At 42.2% G+C, this 22572-nt stretch overlaps 1 protein-coding gene across 1 annotated transcript; it reads right to left on the minus strand.

Moving 5' to 3' along the window:
* Positions 1 to 261: 261 nt before the first annotated feature.
* LOC134881996 (G patch domain-containing protein 2-like) lies at positions 262 to 22010 on the minus strand. Its single transcript, XM_063909635.1, has 10 exons — positions 21948 to 22010; positions 20129 to 20791; positions 15393 to 15454; positions 14324 to 14473; positions 14132 to 14217; positions 13977 to 14041; positions 13833 to 13872; positions 13657 to 13745; positions 9268 to 9350; positions 262 to 3591 (listed from the first exon to the last, which is right to left on the minus strand). The coding sequence occupies exons 2-10, from the start codon at positions 20785 to 20787 to the stop codon at positions 3431 to 3433; spliced, it is 1395 nt and encodes a 464-aa protein (XP_063765705.1). The 5' UTR covers positions 20788 to 20791; positions 21948 to 22010; the 3' UTR covers positions 262 to 3430.
* Positions 22011 to 22572: the final 562 nt, after the last annotated feature.

The raw sequence follows: 22572 nt of genomic DNA on the forward strand, positions 1-22572 counted from the left end.
TTTTAAAGAATGTGTTGCTTACTGGAAAAATGTACGCAAATGTGGCATCATATAACTTATTGATTATTGAATAATGTATTATACTGTTTTATATCTATGTCAGGGAAAAAGAAGGTCTCAAAGAAAGTGTTTTTTTTGTTTCAAATACTTTTAAGCCTTCTGATGCTTGGATTGGCTATGTTGCATACCATGTAATCAACCAGTGTTTACAGTCGCCCTGTACTGCAATACTATATTTCAAATAACATCTTCAAAAACGCATTTTGCACAATCATCAACACTAATTTATTGCACACACATTTCAGCATTTAAAATAAATAGACAATGCAGATTTTTTTTCTGTAAATACTCACGACATGTAGGAATGATTAAAACATCACAAATGACATGGCATTACATCATTTAAAAAAAAAGATTTAAATTACACATGACAATACAAAGACATTAATAAAACTACAATTTCATCAACCAACTTCTTATGCAGGAGTCCACATTTCCTGTTCGTATAGAGTTTATTAAAAACCAGAGTATCCACCTCATGCTGATACTTATTTAGACCTAACAACACCCTCATAGAAAACAGAGCTACTGCATAAACGCTGCACTGCAGCTTTGATTGAATGTTACCATTGTCATGTCTCTCTAACATCTAGTGACACCATGCAGGCTTTCTAAGGAAGGAGTAATCCTCTTTAGATCATTTGCAAAGCAATTAGGCATGCCTCCACTGCTATTAAATATGAAGATAACAGCCTACGAGATAAGATGCTATTTGTACTACGTATCAAATGTGGATAGCTGCCTAAGAGCCCTGATATCAGGGAGATATATTTAATTCCTTGTAAATGAAATTAAAAAATACGACAGTAAAAAATTAAAGAGACATATCTACTCTACTATCTATCATGAAATTGAATTTATTAATTTAATGTCCTCCGACCTAAATCCTCAATTAATGGAGCTATAACTATGCATCACATCATAAATACTACACATTTTATACAGTGCAATCACTTTAAATGCATGGCTTCATGGATACGATCAAGTCTGACATTCCACTGAACAAGGCAAATATATAAATATGTTTAGCTGCCAAAAATAATTGTCAAACAGATTGTTAGTGCAGCATCTCCATGCTGACAATCACAGGAAACCCTGACCACACAAGGATGGATTTTATTGTGAAAAGAAAGGTGCCCAGATCAAACAGCGTCACTTTTGAAACCCAAAGTGAGTTGAACTACGGTGACTCGCAACATGCATTTGTCAGCAGGAACCAGAGAGCCTCTTTTGCATGTGTTTCTATCATCACTACACAGAGAGAACAAACGCCATTGATAAGAAAGGAGCCCCAAAAAAAAAGCTAATTTCCCACTGACCTGTGACCCGAGGACCAAGGGGCTGCCCCGTGTGCATATAGAGGAGGTTCAAACAGAGTTTATGACTGCATTATCTCTCCTCCTTCCTCAACACCTCTCCCCCCATCAGTGGACACTAGCAGCCACTACACCGGAGCACACAGACCGGGCATCACTCATTCACTCGCCTCCTAGGTGCCTTTGTCAGGTGATTGCTGGCGGAAAAAGGAAAACAGATCAATACATCTCCCATGGGCCTGACAGGTAATCTTTACCTGGGATGAAATATGAGTGGTACTGGCTTGCTGGATTCCTTAACTGTAACAGGGCAATTGACTGGCTTTGCGGAAGCCATTTCCCCCCACTTCCTGGCCCTTAGAAATACATTTTGGGGCCTACAGTCTGGCTGAGATGTCATTATGGGGACTTCTAATTACCAGAGAGGCAGGAGAGGTGTTTCCCCTCCTGCTACTAATGGAACAGATGCTTCTTCCTGCCCTGTCAATGCCTTGGCACCAAAACACAGACTGATGAAGGGAATGGTGGGAAGCTCTCCCTAAAACACTACACAGTCAATACCTGTCAATGTGTCCAGAGGCATATGTCTTAAAAACGAAACCAATGTATTCATAAAAAACTTCAGATTATGAATGTGGTTCACGTATTTGTGACGTGTGAATATCCCACTATGCTGCTGGACTGTTTGGTCAAGCTGCAGCAGCTGTAGCCAGGTGTGTGTGCGTGCGTGTGTGTCCTCTTTGCCTCAACACTTTGACTGATTCCTGTGGCAGGATGTCTTGTGTGAGGCATCCATTTAGACGAGTGTGCACACACAGCATTTATAAATGTCATCCCTGGCCAACATGATCACATAAAGCCTTCTCAGACGGATTATTGCGGACGTATAACTCACGTTAATTGGCAAATCTCATTCTACTAAATGCGATCCTTCTCTCAGAGAAGGCTTTAAAGTGTCTGAGAAGACATGCAGAATGTGGCTGATGATAATGCGGATCGTTCTACTATAAAGGCATCTTGCAATCATTATGGAAAGTGCATACCTTTGCCTTTTTGGTGTTGGGAAAGATTTCAGATAAGAGTTTTAAAAACTGTTGCACAAATTCACTCTGATGTGTCTCTTAAAATGTCCTTAAAAAACACACTTTATATTGAAATGTCAAACCCCAGGAGAGAATATGTATAAGAGAATGTATACGGCTTGTTTATCAGCTCTGTGAGTCTCGTGTTTGATCTCACTGTATGCCATTGATCTTTTAATGCATCTGATGACGAGAGATTCAGGGAAATGTATACCCCAAGGGTAGGTGAACATACAGTGCACAACTCTCCTTTCCCATTTTCAACAGCTTCTGCATCTCATTTCCACTGTCCCCACTTCTCCACCTCTCCTGAAAAACACACTGTTCAAACAGGTTTGCAGCTGGCCTTGAACTTACACACATTTGGGGAAATTTAAATGCTGAAGGTAGGCTATAGAGAACAAAAGCAGCCCTCAGAGGACGCAGGCTACGCTCCCTCTGTGTTGTGCTAATGAGCACCTTTGTACAAACTGTAGCTTTTCAAAACCATGCTAATCGGACCCCTGTACTTTGTGTGGCTCTCTACCGGTGGTCGCTCTCTGAACCCTGTAGCAGCATGTGGTAGCTAAACATTCTGATGCTCTCCTGTCTCGCAGCTACAGTAGCTTCGTGCCATAAACCTGACCACAGCATCCTCCCAGTGTTCCCGCTGACAAACGCCGCGCTACTACAGTGGACATAATTGTCGGATTGTGTGGTAGCAGGTGGCCCTGGAGCCAGTGTGTGGAAACAGGAGGAGCCGTCCAGTCTTCAATGGAACGAGGAGCCTCTTGAAGCTGCTTTGAGGAGATGGCTTAACAAGGCTTGATTGCATTAACATTTGTCATGCTTAATACAATACCTGAAAAGACTGGATCTAGCAATAACATGCTGATTTGAGGAGTAATGATGTGCTTTGTATTTTTCCTTTGTTATATAGTTTGTGCAGCAAGAGAGGCCTTTTCATTCGCCGGCACAATATCTTTTCATTTGTCACTTCAGTGTGCTTGTCCAGCCCCGTGCAGGTTCCTCGCAGTCCCTAAGGGGGAAAGGTAAACTCTGTGAACCTGGTGCTCTTGGTCCCACTAGGGTTGAGGTGTTACTGGCTCCCTGTGCCTCTTCTCTCCGGTGATCCTTGTGAAATGGGTTGCTTGCTGCAGAGAATAAAGAAAGCCCATATCATATTCTGGACATGTAACACAACACTGAGAACAAACAGTAAAAGATACTCACATAAATCACATTTTCCTGATTCAATGGACAGCCTCTCGGACAGAAATTAAATTTCGTCCACGACTCATGGATCACTTGCTGTTTTAGGTATATTAAAATAAAACTTTGAAGCAATCCTCTTCTAATAGGTTAAATATTAATGAGGTTTTGGTCAAGTGAGCCAAATCCAATTTGGCCCCATATGACTCGTGGACATGGTTATTAAAAGGCCAATCTGTGCTGCTCCTATGGCTTAACTCCCTCACCTCCAGTTATGCAGTATTGGAAGCTGTATGTTTTTAACTCCATTCATCACACGTTCACATCTCACTGACTACCTTTCTTTTTAAACATCCTCTCTCTCTTGATCTGGCTCAACCTTAAAGCTTTTTGTTCCTGGAATTGAAGGGAAATATCTGAAAGAGAAAAGGGGCCAATTTCTGCAGAAGACAGAGGAACTCTAAAACAATTCCCCTCCCTAACATGCTAGATAAATAAATCTTTTCTGATTTCCCCGAAAAAAGTTAGCGGCGGTCACACAAGACATTGGTGAGGCAGTCCCAGAGCAGAGGACAAGGGAACTAGAAGTGACATTGTAGCTCTGGGCTGTCTCAAAGGATTAGGCATTACAGCATTCACTGGCATGTGCTTTTGCTCCTTCCCATTATATCTGCTTGTGCCTCTTTCCAGATGACTTCTTCCCCAAACTGATCCGGCGGGCAAGATAATTGATTAATATTTCTTGAGGGAACGATGACTAACCGTTGCTGAGTTTCAACCCAAACACTCAGGTTAAACATAGTCAAAGGCTTGGATCAAAATTCAGTGGTTTTCATATTTGACAGATACACAGAAATGGCTGGGAACTTTCAGTTTGTGGGTGTGTGTACATGCACTGGGCATACCAGATACTCACCTCTATACTAGGTCAAGGTCACAATCTGGATAAGCTGTTTGTTCACATTTTTACATTCTGATCAACAGAGCGTTGGATTTACGTTGTGAAAGCTTTAGTTCATGCACAACGTAAATCCTGGTTGTACTTATTTAAGGGAAGCCACATTATTCTAGTTAATCAATAAACCAGTATTCCTCATGGTAAGCTCATTATACGGGGAAGAAGTACTTGAAAGTATGCTAACGTACCAATACAAAAAAAAGTCCTGCAGGCAGAATCCTGTTTTGGTAAAGTATAAAAGCATTATTCTGTAAATGTGTTCAATACAGGTAGGAAAAAATACTCGTTCTGCAGGAAAATGGCCCCTGTCACTCATATATTAGAAATGTATTGTATGGTGTGCCATGCTTAAGTCCTGTATTATTTTTAATGGCCAACTTACAGTAGGAGAGGTTATAAAAATTGAAATAAGTCTGAGGGTTTGTGAGATGATTCATTGGGTAAGGAAATACAAATATATCAATCATAAATTATAAATGCATTTGGCACTTTAACAGTTACATAAAAAAGCATCCAGGTGAAATTCATCAACATGTGATCTGACACTGGCCTCAAGCCAAGGTTTGGGAACACTGGTTTAATATTTAACAACACATTGTATTTTGGGAGCTTAGCATGTGTGGAATGTCGTGAAGTAGGACCATAAGGGAGCAGAAAACAAAAATACTTAAGGTACCTCAAAATGGTACTTAATCACAGTACTTGGTTACGTTCTACCACTGACTGTCTGTAGGTTTTAGGTAAATAACATAAAACGTTTAAATATAGCAACTCATCACAATTATAGTATATTTGTACATTAATGTGAACGTTACAAGATCAATTAAACTTGATGAATGAATAAAACATACTTTCATTCGGCCAGAACACCTACACTTACACTCAACTGGTTTTACATCAAGGTCGATAAAGGCATTAAAAAGGTTTTCTGTCAATGGGAGAATTACAGTACATGCATTTATTGTGGGTGATAATGGGAGGTTGAATGGAACCATCTTACCATCTTAATAAGCTCTCATGTGATGCTCTCTAAAAACAATCATTACAGGCCTTCCTGGAGCACTCCCCTTCCCCGTGTTTATTAATCAGCTAATTACACATTGACAGTAATGGGCCTGCTGATTCCCACACTTAAATGAACGGGGCTGAATAGCTCTTTAATGATTAGCCTTTGTGTTTCTCTCTCCTGCTCGCTCTCCTTTCCTCTCTCGTGCGTGCACACACACACACACACACACACACACACACACACACACACACTAACAGACCTTTCTTTTCCCAATTGAAAAAAAGGACACATTCAAATCAGACCTCCCGGTGAGAAGGTTTACACGCAAGCAGAGTCAAGAAGCCCCTGACAGACTCTGAGCTGCTCAAAACAAATCTGTCTTTACAAAAAGAAAACAATTAGGGTGTTTACCATGACAGCGGGTTCCTGGCTACACTATGTCAACTTGTGTGGGTTTCAGTGTTAAGCCCAGCCTCGAGCAACGGCAAACAACCAACGTGGAATTTGGTGGAGCAGCGCAGACAGGTGCAGGTCGGAGACGGAGGAGATGGGGAGGGGGTTTTTGAAGGACGCGAGCGGGGTGCGGAGTGGAGCCGGAGAGGGCGAAATAGTGCGGTGGGCTGCATTTCTGTCAGCAGAAGTGATGGCTGAGTGGTAGCGTTATTTGTCTTGTGCTGCCATACGGCCCTCGCACCAGCCTGGGCATTAATGAGAGGGGGCCGGACCGCCGGGCAGGAACACGGCGGGCCTCCGACGCCGGTGATCTGTCACACAGCCGTCTTGCTCGGGCAAGGAGACACATGATGAGGGGAGGCTGCAGGGCTGACCGGGGGGGGGCGGCCTCAACATGAGCACCCACATGTGGCACTTTCCAACACGTAGAGATAACACACTGATGAGGTTAATCAGACTTCAAACCCTGCCTATTTATTTCTTACTCTTTCTGAAATAAAGCCACTCTGAATAAGTTTGAGTTTGGTTTATTACATTGTCAACATGTACTTATTTCTCTTCTCAAACAATGGTCAACATGGTGATATTTTATGATTTACTTATTGCAAACACAACATTTTCAATCAATTATCAAAAATTCTGAAATAATGCAATTTACAGCCATTCCAAATATCCCAAATAAATTCCAAAATCCAATAACGTATAACAGAGAACGGGCATGCTTTGTCTCAGAATCTAGTAAGCACTTGTTGGATTGAGTTGGATTGTTGGATTGTTGGATTGACGGTGGTGAGAAAAGCAGAAAATGGGCAATTTACGGCTGACAAATGGAGTGGTCATCTAATCCAAACAGATACCTGACTTGATAAGTTGTTGTGTTGGTTTTTTTTTTTTTCCCCAAACCAGCTTCAGCACTTCCACGGCAAGTGCTAAAAGGGTAAAGAAAGAAGACGAAAGCAACAGCTGGGTACCGCCTCAGTAATTCCCCATGGAGACCTGGAAGACACCTCCGGCTGAAGACCATTTTCACTCCTGATTTCAGAGTTTCAAATCAAGCACTAACACGTACAACAATCCACTTCCTCTGGCCAACTCAAACAAAGTCTTGGCTGTCGTGTTCACTAAAAGCAACGCGCTGCTCTTTTTTCTAAATGCAGTAAACAGTCTTTACATGCAAACAAGATGTTTACCGGAGAACAACTTGGCTCAACAAATCACTGAATCTGATTTTGTCTCTGAACAGATTTATGTCAGAACTGCAACACACAGGGAGTGTGAAAGCTTGTCAGAGTGAATGTGCATCTCCTGGCCGCGGTGAGATTACTGAGGAGAGACATGGTGCAGCTCGCTGCCAAAGTAAAGATTTATACAGAGCAGTTGCAGCTGCAGAAACTGACATTGGACGACAGGGGATGCATGATAAATCATGGTGGACAGGGGGCACTAGAATCAAGAAGCAAGAAAACACCTTGAACGGGGCTGAGGGGGATGTGCCAATCAGGGACCCTTCTTCTATGCAATATAGGAAACAGATCATCTTGGAGTCTCTTAATCCAAAACACACAATGAAATAGCAGACACAGCAGTATTTATTTTGGGAAAACACACATTAGAAAATACCCTATCAGACAAAAATTATCCAGTGATCATTTGTAAACTGCAGGATTTGCAAAGACGACACTCATTTATTTGGATTTTTGGAAAAATTAACCTGTTTTGTTTAAGATTTGATACATTTATTTCCCCCCCCTCTTAAACCTTTAACAATAGGGTCTGTCAACTGTCCTAAACTGAGGGATGCCCCTTCGTTCTGCATGTTGAATATGAGGGGTCCTTAAGGGCCAGGGGTGAATCTTTTTTTATTTTTATGGGAAGTGGATCAGCGCTGGGGAGGTGAAGGACAGAGTCGCTGGCCGTTCCATCACTCAGTGCAATACATGGATGCAATCTGTACCTAAGTAAAGCATTGGCTGTTTTTAAATTCCACCTCTTTTATCCAAATGAATGATGGACTCTGGTACAGTGCACTGTGTGACAATATTAATATACATCAGAGGCCTGCACCCCTCACTAAATCATGGAACTACCAGCATTTGTTATTTAAATGACAAACAGCAGCTGCAGGAGTGGAGCACAGGGAGAGGACGCAGAGGAAAAAGGTGGACAAACCAATTCAGATTTCAATCCGGCAAAGACACAAGGCCTGGAGCCATGACTCTAATGAAAAAAGGCAGCTCCACCGGTCCAAACAGACACAGCGGCTGCTGCTCGCTGCCACCTGCAGTAGGGTGAACTCTACATCTCTTCTCTTTGCATTTTGCTTTAAGCAGGAAACTCCAAATGTAAAATGTTTAAACAAGTCTAACTTCACAATTTCATCTCCTGTTAACTCACTAAATATTCTTTAAACAAAAAGCTATACATCCATGCTACCTCTGCTGACTAGGCTCTAGGCTCTGGTCAACTGCATTTAGGAGTGGTGCTTTAAGAGTTATATTAATATGCTCAATCATAAAGCTCACAAGCTCATGTATGGCAGGTTTGTTTACCATCTACACCTTCATAGTTATCCCAGTAAATGAAAAAGTGTTGCCTATTCAATACACAGGTGTAATCTGATGTTTCTCTGTCATGCCATCATTAAAAAATGTGAAAAAAACATGCCCCCAACATCCTGACCCTAGCGCAAAACAAATCTCATTTCCTAACAAAAGCATAAATAATGAATCAGTAATGCATTGGATGTCTTCAGTTTGGAAAATGGTTTGGACTGATTTGAAATGTGGGTGGAGATGGTGATACATTTAATTACAATCAAAATGACAAGAATTAATCTTCAGAGGGGCATGAAGGCCCTTACCAAATTTCATGGCAATTCATGTTGAGATATTTCCCTAAAAAAACACATCATGTTGGCTTTAGAAAAGTGAGGGGATAAAGAAAGCCATTAGGATTCATCCTCTGAGCTACTATTATGGACTAAACAAAATGTCACAGAAGTCTATCCAGTTGTTATAAAAAAAAATCCGTCAGACCCACATTGTTGCTAACACTGCTAAAAGCACAAAGCTACAGAAATGATACCTCAAACTCTCTTATTTTAGGTATCCTTTAGATGTCTTTACTCAAGATATCTACAAATATATAAGCGAGTGGCGAGTAAGCCAGAGATTCATTAGTATGTGTGGAGGGTGATACCTGATGTTGTGACGGACACCGCTTCTGTTTTCCTCCTCCTGATGTCACTGCGGTGCTGGTATGCACAGGAGACATCAGTCTGCCTGAGGGGACACAGACAGAGAGCCCAAACGTTACTCACAATACCTCTCTACACATAAACGTGTAAAAAATGTTATAATTCCATAAAAGTCGATAAACGCAAGCGAAGCACATTCGCCAACACGGCAGTTTACAGGACGATGCATATCTTGGCCCCACCTTAATTTTTCTTCATTAATACATATTTTCAGCAGATGGAATATTGGATGAGGAGAGGTGCTGGGGTGCATGTGGCTGAGTCATTGCAGAGTTCACATAAACAAATTACACCTGCTCCGGGCCTCCTGTGTCATATGTCAGGAGCCCTGAAATAGGAAAAGCCCCCCCACCAGCTTAATAGCCCTGACTTCAGAAATGTAAAGTTAAGGTCAAGGTCCGTTCCATCACTGGGAAAGGGTGGGGGGGGGGGCAGCTGATGTTGTGTGTATGGGAGGAGGGGGACAGATTGGGTAAAAGAGAGTTGGAGTGTGAGGGAGCTACAGTAAGATATGACAGGAAAAAAAAACATTTTAGTTGAACTCTTGCACGTTCTGCTTATTATACACAGCTAAACTGCATCTCAGAGAGGATTTAAACAACAATGTGGCAAGCTGTTTGAAAACGCCAATAATTACAACTTGTAAAAATGAATTCATGACAGATTGCAAAACAACAGAGGCTCATGCAGCACAATGCTTCTTGTTAACCAGCGGCGCTCCTCTTGGACGGCAAGCTACATAAAGCTCACAACCCTAACAGGCACATGCTACAATAAGGCCCCGTCAGGGCAGCCTTATAACAGGCAGCGTGTTCCATGACCTCAACAACCATAAATCACATGACGGGTGTGCAGGCGCGGGGTGTCGAGAGCTGTGCGGGGCATGCTTTGAGCGAAGTCTCTATGTTGTATAATCAATAGATATAAAAATAAATGGCCTGACCGTTATTCTCTCCCTGCTACCCCTCTCTAATAAAATCCCAGTAATGCATATTTCATTTACTTTTATACTTATTGATTACCTGTACTCCAGTTAGTAAATCACGCGCCTATCGATCCCTCAATCGTAGCTCTGTCGGACAGCACATAACCAGCCATTTGCGCCCCTGATAAAGAGCTCAGGCATTGAACTCCCCACAGTAAATCTTTGCAAACTAACTTTTTAATTCCAAAATCGATCCCCGCTTAAATGTCGCATTATTTCACGAGGCACGCCTGCGGTATTAAAAGTAATACCCTGATGCATTTGGTCTTAATGTGTGGAGGTCCATCCCTCAATCTCTTCCCTCATTACACCGAGTCCGAAGCACTCCGGAGCCCCTGCAGCCTGAAGGGAGGCGAGGGCCCTATGAGAGCTCAGAGGCAGAGCCGCTGCGGGGCCGACAGGAGCCCACCGAGACGCTCAGCACAATGCTAATCAAACATGAGAATACCATCAGCTGGCTCATTAACCAAGCCAAAACACACCATTCATCTCAGAGCACAACCCAAAGGCTTTTAATAAGCATGTTACACGGCTCCGTGTAAAACTGAGGGAAGTGGTAAAAAATGCACAACACTGTTTTTATTATTTAACATCTGTTACTTCATCAGTTTATAACAGCAGGACAGATGTTGCCCAGTTGTTCTGTCCCTAAATATACAGAAACTGTGATGAGAAAACAAAGATTGACTCAGGGGCAATAAGCAATGAAAAAAATAAACAATATGTAATGAAGACGGCTAAAAACAACTCAATTCTGGCAAAGACACAAGGACACTGAGGGGAAAGTCTCCAAGATGGATTTCTCAGGTCCTATGAGACACTTTTAAATGCAGTGCAGTCCCTCAGGGTACAGAGTAAAACAGCCCTGACACAGGGTCAATTGTAATTTTGGCGCCCACATCCAAAAGCAAATATATCAATTAAAAATAATAAATCGTGAGGGGCCACAGTTACAAAATGGCCATCTATTTTCATTAGGGTACATGGTGCTTCAGGTGTGAGCAGGATCTTAAGATTAATAGAGGTATTCAAATGAATCAGAAAGGATTAGGGTCTCCAGGGAGCATAATCAATAACTCCAAATCAATAATCAATAGGCCACTCACACCAATATACTAACTGCTGACACCGAGATCTCACAATTAAAATGAAAACTGGGAAGAGAGTGGCGTAAGGCTATGATTTATCTCACAGCGCAAGTGTCATTTAGAAATAAATAAGTCAATAGATAAAAGCTGCTGCCGCCCGGCTCAGGTGGGAGGCAGTTATGCATTTTAAGGCGACAGCCAGCTCTGAGCATTACAGCCAAATCCCACAAAGCATCGCGTCTATTCTCACGCCGATACGAGGATAAACAGCATGCAACCTCAAACAGCCTTTATCACTTAACATCAAATCTCTGATTGTCGCCGTCAACTGGCGGCAAACAGGAGATGACAGCTTTTATTAATACAGTATCATTTCAACCTGGCCGCCATACAAGATTAATGCTTACACTCTGCCCACAGAGAAAACACTTTCTCTCAAGGGTGTTTGGAAACAAAGAAAAGTCAGATGTATGGGAGCTCAGCGCTAGGAATCGATCAAGCGGGTTAGAAGCTCGGATAGAAATGAAAATATAGTGAAGTGAGATCAGGAGAGGGCGTTTTAAAGTTTGTTAAGAGCAGGCATGAGCAATTATAGCATTCCTCATTGTCATGCAAAACAATAAGTGTAACGGGTGTTGTGTCTGCATGTGAATGTGTGTTTTGGAGGAAGTTGGGGGAAATAAATGGGGGCGATGCATGCAGAGCTGGGTCGTGAGGACAGAGCCTCCATCTCACTGGAGAGTGGATTTGAGCAGCTTGGGGAGATGGATTGAGCTTGTGCCGTCCAACGGGACACATCAGAAGCCCCTCTCGTCAATCCCCCCTCTCTCCCTCATTCATTTGGGAGTATGATTTATACTTTTTGAAGTGAAGGGTCTTGAATCCCACTATAAAGGAATTAAGAGGTCTCCCCTGAGTCCGCCATTCAAATGAGAGCATGGCAGGGATATGAGGGCTTTTTAATAGAGAGAAATTAGTATTCACAATGCCTCAAACTGGAATCTGAAGGAACCTTTCAGGTGGAGAAGAAAGGGCCAGTTTAGAAAAGAAAGCCCTAAGAAGTTGGGGGCTTTTCATAGCAGTCGTGTTTTTGCCCCTCATCAAGGAGTGCTGGAGCGCTCTGTGAACTAACCCAAGAGAGAGGGAGGAAAAGGAGTGTGTGTGTGTGTGTGTGTGTGTGTGTGTGTGTGTGTGTGTGTGTGTGTGTGTGTGTGTGTGTGTGTGTGTGAAACAAAATTAAGAATGCACCATAAATAGGCAAAGTGGAAACAATACAATGAGGAGTCCCACAGTCTCGAGGCCAAGGGGGCTAAGCGGCTCCTCAATGGTCCCCCATGCACATCCAACAGATCCAGGGATGACTGCGAGCGATGAGATGCTTTGACAAACATCTCTTGGATAAACCTCTTTATTTATTTTTTTGTGCAGTCCCAGAAATGCAGGGATTTGAAACTGCATTACAACTATGTCAACACATAGTATTTCTCTTCTAAGGAACGCTGACCTTGAAAACTATTTAATTTTGAAGTTTTAGCTGCATCGAACTGTAGCTGTCTATTGTCACTTCGTCTTAGACTTTGGGATTGACCTCAACACTTATCTCCTATTTATGGTCCTTCAGACTCTGGGGACCACTTTAACAGCTCAAAACACACTCAACACTCTTTTATCAACTTCATCCCTGAACTAATTCTAGAATAAATGCTGATAAACATGGTTTGACACTCTTAACTTTTGTCAGACTTCTTGTACAGACCCCACACATATCTAAAGTCCCTGTGTAAGACAGCATGCCGTACTTTTTGTCTGTGGATGTCTTTTTAGCAAACAAAAACATATACAAATTTGTCCATGCATAGGATGTTAAATGTGAATAATAAGCTTATTTGGTTTATTTTGCAACCTAACTCAATGTGCATGCTCAGTTTGTACCACGTTTACTACTTACGCAGCATTTGAGTCTGTGAAAGCCCAAGCCATGAGAAATTCAAGCCAATGTAAACACAATGGGTTACGATTGACATGAAAAGGATATTGAAATATGGGCATCTGTGTGTATTATATACAACTGCAAAGAATTTGATTAAATAGAATATTAAACAACATGAAAGGTGCCTTGAATTCACTAATTCCAGCAAAATGTGGCTTAACAAAGATATCTATAGTAAACAGCAACCTTTGCTCCGTGACAGATTGATTAAAATTCCTGAATGGAGTCTCCAATAGGCCCTTGAGAGCCTACAAATGCCCTCCACTACCTGCTTCTGCAGATTGAGGAAGAACAGCTGAGACCGGAGCTCTCTGACACCATGTCAGGACACACAGGTAATGGGCACAAAGGGTTTAACTGGAAATTAAAAGTAACAATAAGATTTAGAGTCTGGAATTCAAGTCTGAACAAAGTGTAGTGAATCAGACTTATAAGGCAACGTACCTGGCTTCTGTCTCGCTTTCCAACAGGAGGCCGCCAAAAGCTAAACGGAGCAAACAGAGTATAATCACTAGGTGCAAAATAATGATGATGAAACCACATGAGTTGTGATTTTCTTTTTTTAATTAGTTAAAAGCAGTATCTTACTCTCTCTGGTAAGGATCTTGGGAGTATTGTCGCAGTCTCTCTACAAACACTGGCATGCCCTGGCTCTGTAAAACACAAATCAAACATACATAGTAAGACACAAAGACCGTAAGTAATGTATCCTACTGCAGAGGAACATGCCTGTTTGCTTTAACCTTGCTGGGAAGCCGCCTCCTGTCCCTCCTCATGCAGCAGGCAGCAGAGCCAGGCACTCGCTTCAGGCGTGAATGATACCGATACCCTGCAACCACAAGACGCACATTTATCTTCCTGTGTGGCAAAATCATGTTTAGTACATCATTAATGTAAGCAATATTGTGTTATATGCACAAAACCATTGTGCATACCTCTCTGAGGGGGCCTTGCAGGTTGCAGGAAGGTGGGAGGGGGGCGGTTGTCCAGCTGGCTGTCTGAGTCCCAGCCGGGCAGCAGACTGGCTACACTCGTCCCAACGCCGCAGTCCCCCTCAAAGAACCAGTCGCTCTGCTCGTCATCGCCTGCACACGGGACAGGGAGGAAGTTGCATCGGTTAGCATGATGCTGCTGCAGCCTGCCGCTAGTTCTAGCATATTTGCAGACTTCATTAAGATGCCTCAGCCGCACCCCTGCTTTCTCCAAAATAACTTTGTTGGACTTTAAACAAGATTACTGATTGAGGACATTGATGGAGAAAGGAGGTTAATATTTATCCAAAACACTTGTAATACAGGATGAGCTGTTTGAAGAAATGTAATCAACAATACATTCTATGCTATAGATTAGAAGAAGCTGTTGTTTGGTGATCCTGAGGAGTGGAGATTTGAAGGACAGATTGGTGCTTCATTTTTTTTTTTTTTGTTCCGCTCATGATGGTGCACAACATAAGAAAAAAAAGAAAAGAAAATCAATTCACATTCAAAACACAACTCTATTTACACATTCAAAACAAATAAATCTTATTTAGCCTGCCCCCTGCTTCAATAATGACTGGGTATTTTTTTTTAGGGTAAACTTCCCCTTTAACTACACGCTACCAACCAGTCTGGTCCCCAGACAGCGAGCTCTTCTCAGACCTGTCAGTCAGCAAAGAGCACGCAGGAAGCATGCCTCTCACAGTCAAGGTGTAGTGACAACTGTTAAATCAGAGGCCGCCTGGCCCCACCACAGCTAATGAGATTAGCAAAGGCTTCAGCGCTCATTAACACGACATGACAACGTCTTATTAGAGTCGCCTGGGTGCCCAGCAACCAGCCCATTGTATGGAAACCTCCCTCTCCAGCCCCAGCATTCCCTCAGAGTCGGGGAGGGTATCTATCTCCCAGATCATGAACGTTTCACCTGTGAGCTCCAAATACACAGAATCAAAGCGTTTACTTGATTGAACCGCGCTGTAAAATTGTTCCCACCATACACTAAAATTAGGATTTTTTTAAATACCTTGTCTCCCCTCATCATTGGTGAACAGGCCAGGGTCACTGCTGCATGTGCTGCTGGTTTCCCTGCAAAAACAAAAGAAGAGAAACATCACATGTAAATGATCGGCTGTTTCTTTACTATCAGTGACATCTGAGGACTCTTTTTATTTGTCATTTTAAACCTGATGGCTTCTTTAGGTCGGAAAGTGTTTAAGCATTTGAAGAATGAACAATGTGAATCAGAAATGTACATGTCCCTGTGATGTCGATGTTTAACATTCACTTATAAAAAATAATGGAGAAGTCAAAATCTAGAGGTCGACATAAATGTAAATGACACAAAAAGACAGAGCGTGCCGTGTTCTCCCTCGCTGCGATAGCGAACACAAAGGCATGAGGAGAGGCTCTGATCGAAGCCACTGAGTGACATGCACAATCTAATTGAATATCCTCCGCTGTCAGCTCCAATCTAATCTGGCCAGCGTTGTGGAGGATGACAGGAGAGCGAAACACATTCCCCTGCCCGCCCCTCCCTCTGGGTGTGCCCCACACACAGAGCGGCCCACAGACATGCTGCTTCCTCACAACAACTGGCCAACATCTGCTGTGTGGGCTGCCACCACTCGCTGCCTCCTCTGCTCCCTCCCTGCTCCTCTCCACACCCCCAGGCCAACCCCTGTTACACTGCCTCCACACCCTCTGCTACCCCAGACCACCCTGGGTTTCCCTGCCTTTCTCACACCTCAGCCACCTTGAACTGGGACCTCCAGACACCCCAAGGTCACCATGGGGGTTTAGGGGAGGGGTGCAGGGGGACCAACATAGAGGGACAAAAAAAGGATTTCCTCTCTCTGAAACAATGTCACAATGCAGTCATTCCTTACTTCTAACAAACATATGTCAACAGTTTTTTACTCCCAAAGCATTTTCTTCTGAATACCTAAGAGCTAAAAAGAGATATCACATCAATTGATTTTGAAGAAATCTATTATGAGTCATTCTGATACAGTTTATGTTGCACTGCTGCCATAAAGGCTCACTAATGTGTATTGATCCGCAGGTGAAAATAGTCCCCGACAAATGCACTGTACTACTCTTGTTGGAGTGTCATAACAAAAGCTTACATTACCATTTTCTTGAAATCTCTTAAAAAAAGACGACAAATATTTATTTATTTAAGGACAATGACATTTGTAAACATTCCTGTAGATTGTAGAATAGAAGAAAGATATACATTCATGCCAGCTCTACATTTTAATTGGGCTAATTTCTTTACTTTATGAGAGGGAGGGGGGACTGATGCTTATGATTGCCTTGCATTTTGCTTCCTGTTTTTCATCGCTGACCTTGCTCATAGGAGAAAGCAGGAGGGTCAGATATGCGCTGATACCGTGCTTCCCCATATTGCAGAGGCCTGCAAGTGAAGGCAAGATCAGAAATCGTCCGTCCAGCCTGTGCGTCTTCCTGACCAGATGGTCGCGCACCATCTCCTTTCACATCCACAAGAAGCAGATGTGAGAGGGAGCAGGCCTCTCCGGGGAATCTGGAGGATGCCGGGCGTAGCAGTCCTGAACTGTCCCCCCCCCCACCCCCCCCACTCAGCCCATCTCTCCAGACTGACTCCCCAGGCCTCTGCTCAGCTGTACCCCACCTCTGGACACACTGGCTGACATCTGGAGCACACAACTCTCCCACATCACTAGAGGACACAGCCACAGGATCTACAAAAACAACCATTTTCGATTTTATGCTTCATTACAAAAACCTTTATTAGGAACAACAATCAACCAGCAGTGGTGCTTCTCCCATATAGGTAACTTTGGTAAAAAAGTGTTCTTACTGAAGGGATTTTGTTCAAAGTTTGAAACAGGTATACACAATTAATTAAAGACAGCCATTAAGTATTTATACGTATTAAAGGTGTAATGTGATGTCGCTTGGAGCAGCACAGGGCCGATGTGTGAGACCGTTTCCATTAAGTACTGCCTAATTAATGCAATGAATAATTGAGACCCCCATTTTTCTTGGGACCAAAAGAAACACCTCTTCTTTTATCAGCAGTGACCTTTGTTGAGAAAAGTTGACAAACAATTTGGGCAAACTTTGTCTTTGGCTGACACACAAAATACCACCTCCCCTGCCATTAAGTATTCTATTGTGGATTAGGTGCTATAAAGCAAATAAGTCTTAATTACATAAAATACCATATGTCCATGGTGAAACAAAGGCAAGGGCAACAACAAAAAGTGCACTGCTGTGTTTTTAGAACTGAACTCAAGTCCCCACATGGTCCTATTGTCTCTTTACAAGCCGAAGAGGTGAAGCAAAACACAGTATCCAGATGAGCACTAATCATTAGGATATAATCCTCAACTCCTGGGAGAGGCAGAGCAGTTTGCACAGAGATTACAGGCTAGCCGCCATTTATTGAGCTCGGGCTCATTCTGCAGAGGAATAAAAGAAGAGGCAGAGACGGAGGGGGGCAAAGCGCTGATAACAATGGATCTGTGGGCTCTTCAAACAAGCCGCCCCAACCCAAATCCATGCCCTCTTCCATGGGTGTCTGATTATAAGGTTATCCCACCATCCCTGAGCTGCAGTAATTGGATTAGTCTCAGAGATTTATGAAAATTAACTTCGGCAAATGCTGCACCGAAAACTCCTCGTATACTTTTCAAAATATAAATTACAGCGAAGTGTGGGAAAAGACGCTTTGTTTTTCCTGGAGGCCGGGTTGAAGTCAACATCAGCGGTAGCAGCTCGCAGCTGGAGACGGAGACTGAGCCCGAAACGGCGTCTACCCACAGGTGAGGCCTGCTTGCTGAGCCAGCCTGGGTGCCAGGTGGCCTCACTGCCAGCAGGCTGGGCCAGCTCTAATCAAGGATGTGGAGCCCAACTGGAGCTGCCAACATCTGCTCCCCTTGAACTTAGGTGGCTGAAGGCAACGCTCTGCTCAGTATGCGCGTAAATGGAGTGACCTTGAGGAGAGGCATGTTTTGAGAGACCAGACACTCCATATGAAGGAGGTTAATGGAATGAATGGAGACCAGAGAAGTCCTAGTGCTTCAAAAGACATTTCAACAATGGCATCTGTGTGTGACATTAAATGGGCTGTACACTCTCTGAGTATAAATGTTGCTGTTGTACCACTGTCAACCCTTCATCAATGCTGACATTTGCTCGTATCCTTAGCCTTAACCATCAGATTGTTCAGCCCTCGGTTCAGTGTGGCAGTCTACTGAGCAGCAATCAAGGGCGTTGGCGTTGTGTAAGTGGGAAATGATTGACAGCACACCATGGTGTTCCCATTTGTTTCTTCTCCGGAGCTGTTTTCTGTCAGAACAGCTATTGATTTTTCCATAAAGTAAGAAAACAAGTACCGTTTAGGGGCTAGGGAGGTCAGCACAAATTAAACCAGAAGATGTAAAGCCTTCTGTCTGTCCCATTACACATTACTCCAAGTGTCTTCCTCTTCTTCTAAAGGTTTTATAGATCAACAGATAATGAGATCAGCAAAGGAATTACTGTGCAGGAGCATGACTAGATGTGAACAATGGGAACTCCAAGGCTTAAAGTCAATGTTACTGCATGTTATAATAATAATAATAATACAAATAAACTCAATCATCGTAATAGATGTCGATTGGTCAGTCGACTATACATGATAGTTATTTAATGCAGAACCACCATTTATAAATTCTGAAAATAATATATATTTAAAGTATGACTATCCTTAAAAGCAATAGCAGCATGTCCACCACTTTAATCCAAACTGAATTATATAACTTATTGTAGTATATTACATCTTATGTGAAGCACTTTACGATACAATTTTTGTTAAAAGGTGCTATTAATTGAATGCACTTGGGTTTGAGACTGCTGCTTTGTCAAAATAAAATGTAAAGATTTTTTTTTTTTTAGCTTTACCATTGTTCAAAAGACTAATTGTAAATATAATTGTTACAGAGTCTTTTAAAATCTAAAATATATTTTAATATTTGCTTCAGTGTATTAACATACATGTGTTGCCAGTTTAGACACATTTACTTTTGCTAAATAAAATGCACACAAGAGGGTGCATTCAGGGACACTGGGACAGGCCGAGCTTTAATTACTCGGCCAAAGAAAGGAATTCATTTCAAAACAAATCAATACCGCACCAAGTCCCTTATTTATTTGTGACAATATTGCTGGAAAGGAAATAATGAGCTGGCAGATGCCCGGAGGCATAACTATCAAAGATCCCTCCCTGGTGATTATTTCAGCTATAGGAAATGAGGATGAAGAGACTCTATCATTCATTTTTAATGTCAACTCAATACTTTAAAGTGGAGTGATATGATTGTGATACTTTTTCCTGGTTTGGTTGAGGACATGCTGAATATTGACAAGTGGCTCGATGAAGACAGGAAGCATAGATCATCTTAAATGTCGCCATGTTTAATTGCTCCTGTCTGATAGTAGTTATGCCCATGACTTTTATGTTATGGGTTTAACTGCCTTGGTAACTTTCCATTTAAAGGGTAAAAAGGGCTTTTAGAGTTTTGAGCTCCTTTTTCAGAATGGTTTTAATCCTGACTTTTTAAACAATGACAAGGTTAACATTTTTGCTTGTGGCAGTTCAGTAAATTAAATGCAGGCTTTTGAAAACTGGATTTGCTTATTTTTCACAAATAACTTACCTAAAGAAATTGTATAATCCTAAATAGAGGCCAACGTTTGACTGGTGCTACTGTGGAAAATAAAATCTGACATTACCCTTCAGACATGTTCTCATCTGCAGCATCTCTGTGTTCCTTGGCCATCTTTCTCTTCCAGCACTCCTTCCCCATCAGCCGGGCTCCTTCAGTCGGTCGGTCTGCTGCCACCCAACTGCCAGACCTTTTCTTGGATCCCGCCAGATGCTGCATCCTGGACGGCTTCTGTCTTCTTTTCCCATCTACACTGGAAACCTTTAACTTCTGCTGCAACCTAACTGTGACATCTGAGGTCATACGTTTGACCTTCCTCCTCCTCCTGAGCTGCCGTCCTGGATTATTCTCGGTGAAGGAGTCGGACTCTGGCCACGAGGGCTGCCTATTTCTGACCGGGCCTCTCATTACAGAGCGCCATCGGTTGGTTGGAGTCACGTCGTCAGAGTCACTGCAGTTGGCCACGGAGGCTGCGAGGGTTGAGGAAGACTTCTTGTTTCCTTTAGTTTCGTCTAAGCTGGACTCCGAGGCCTCAATCCAACAGCGTCTGTGCTGCATAGGATAGAGGGAAGATTGACGATAGCGTCTGCGGCCTCTGCTGCGGCGGACCTGCCGGCGCTGGTGCAGAGGACTCAGGACCATTTCCTGCCACAGCTCCCCCAGCTTACTTTGCTCTGAGGTCTGTTCCAAAGCCGACACCAGGTCTTGCACCAGCTCATCCATCATGGTGCTGGAAAACAAAGATACGAGACAAAAAAAAAACATGTGGTTTCGTTTGATAATACAGTAGCCAAGACAATAATAATAAAGCTGAATGTGAAGTCAAGTGAACAATTCTATATGAAATGTTGCTTATTCCATGTTGACTTGAAAGAGTCTCAAAGTATTACACTCTGTCGTGATGTTAAAGCAAGCAAATTTGAGATCTTGGTAATTATTGGTTTTATGTGCAGGCTAACAATAGTGATAGTAGAATCCAACATTTCCAAAATCAGATAATAGTTTAACAAGGATGTAATACCATGTGATACATTTATGTAAGAGAAATGTTGTGACTTCTACCACTATAATATTTTTGAATTGTGATTGAACGTGCAAAAATGAGCTGGACACTTTATGGCAGCAATTACATTGTTTGATCTAAATGCTTGATTTTAATGTATCAGTTACTGTATATGATTTTATAGATAGGCCAAGATTTTCCAAGAAAATATTAGTATACCATTATTATCAAATCAAAACATCCCTTTAAACATAGACTCTTCTATCCATAAATAATCTCTCAGCTTCGTGCCATGTTATACAAAGGTTACTTTTAATGCAAAAGGGGAATTATTTTATATTATTGTGGAGCACTGATATCATTCTAATCTGATCATTGGAGTTGACACATTGCCTGCAACCATGTACAGCTGTGGTTGTAGTCTCTCATTCTGCAAAAACAAATGGACATAGAATGAAAGAGGCATCTCTAGTGGATTTTAAAAAACGATAGAATATGCCGAGGCCATTTTTTCATAAGGTCTGACAGCAAAAACTGACAAACTGTGAAACTGTGTGTTTATTTAATTGCAGCTGTGTAAACATAAAAGCTTTGAGCATCTGCACATCATCATCAACTACAAAGATGTATACCACCTTCATAATAAGGTAAGAACGTGACTGAAGCTGTACAGCATCAGTGCACCAAAACAATAGCAGAGACATGCTAGACTGTGTTACATAACAACAGCTAACACGTGAGCTCAGCACAGCCACACATCTTCCGTTAAATCAGCGAAACCAAACGATTAACAGCGTTTCACACAGTCACCGTGTCTTGAAACGACTCTAAGCTGCTATCATGATGTCATGTATTTATAGGCAGATCGCTGTGTTTGACTCACCAGTCGCAGTTTGTCTTGTTTTGTTTTTCAGCACAGCTGGGAAACAGACGCACTTCCGGTCGGATGTCTAGCCAATCAGGTGTCTCTGCTCGCAGTGACTCTTCTGCTTAACAGCCCGCCACAACGTCCAAGCTTCTCATACAGCCTGTGGATAATGCAGATAAGAGGCAAAAAGTCAGCCTGCTAAACTGCAGATATAACATTAATCTTTACTAATGATCATCGTAACACTCCTATAACAGGCGGATATTCAAATCTCCTTTTTATTGCCGTTTTCCTGTAATGTTTCTGTGTTACCTAAGTGATCCTGTATTGTAGTGTATTTGATTCCCTATAGTTGGCTCTTGAGTCTTAAGTGAAGAAAAAAAGACACCCTTATACTCAAAGAAAGTCTCAATTAAATAGTTTTTGTTCCCTCATAACTTTTTTCAATTATGTTTTCAACAAGTCTGTTATAAAATAAATTCTTTGAAAGATAATTCTTCTAAAAATCAACCAAATTCAACACAAATGTTTAAAGTTGGACAAAAGTAACTATTCGATGTATAAGTATTTTACAAATAGAAACTGCCTTCAGGGAAAATGAAATTACCATGCTCCAACTAGAACATAGTTGTGTTTTAAA

The sequence above is a fragment of the Eleginops maclovinus genome, chromosome 19 (assembly GCF_036324505.1).
Source record: "Eleginops maclovinus isolate JMC-PN-2008 ecotype Puerto Natales chromosome 19, JC_Emac_rtc_rv5, whole genome shotgun sequence".
Taxonomy (NCBI): domain Eukaryota; kingdom Metazoa; phylum Chordata; class Actinopteri; order Perciformes; family Eleginopidae; genus Eleginops; species Eleginops maclovinus.

Coding starts and splice junctions, on each gene's coding strand:
- LOC134881996 (XM_063909635.1), bottom strand. CDS start 20,787: ATGATGGATGAGCTGGTGCAAGACCTGGTGTCGGCTTTGGAACAGACC. Junction 15,455..20,128: donor GATGAGAACATGTCTGAAGG/GTAATGTCAGAT, acceptor TTGTTTTTGCAG/GGAAACCAGCAGCACATGCA. Junction 14,218..14,323: donor TGCAAGGCCCCCTCAGAGAG/GTATGCACAATG, acceptor TTGTGGTTGCAG/GGTATCGGTATCATTCACGC.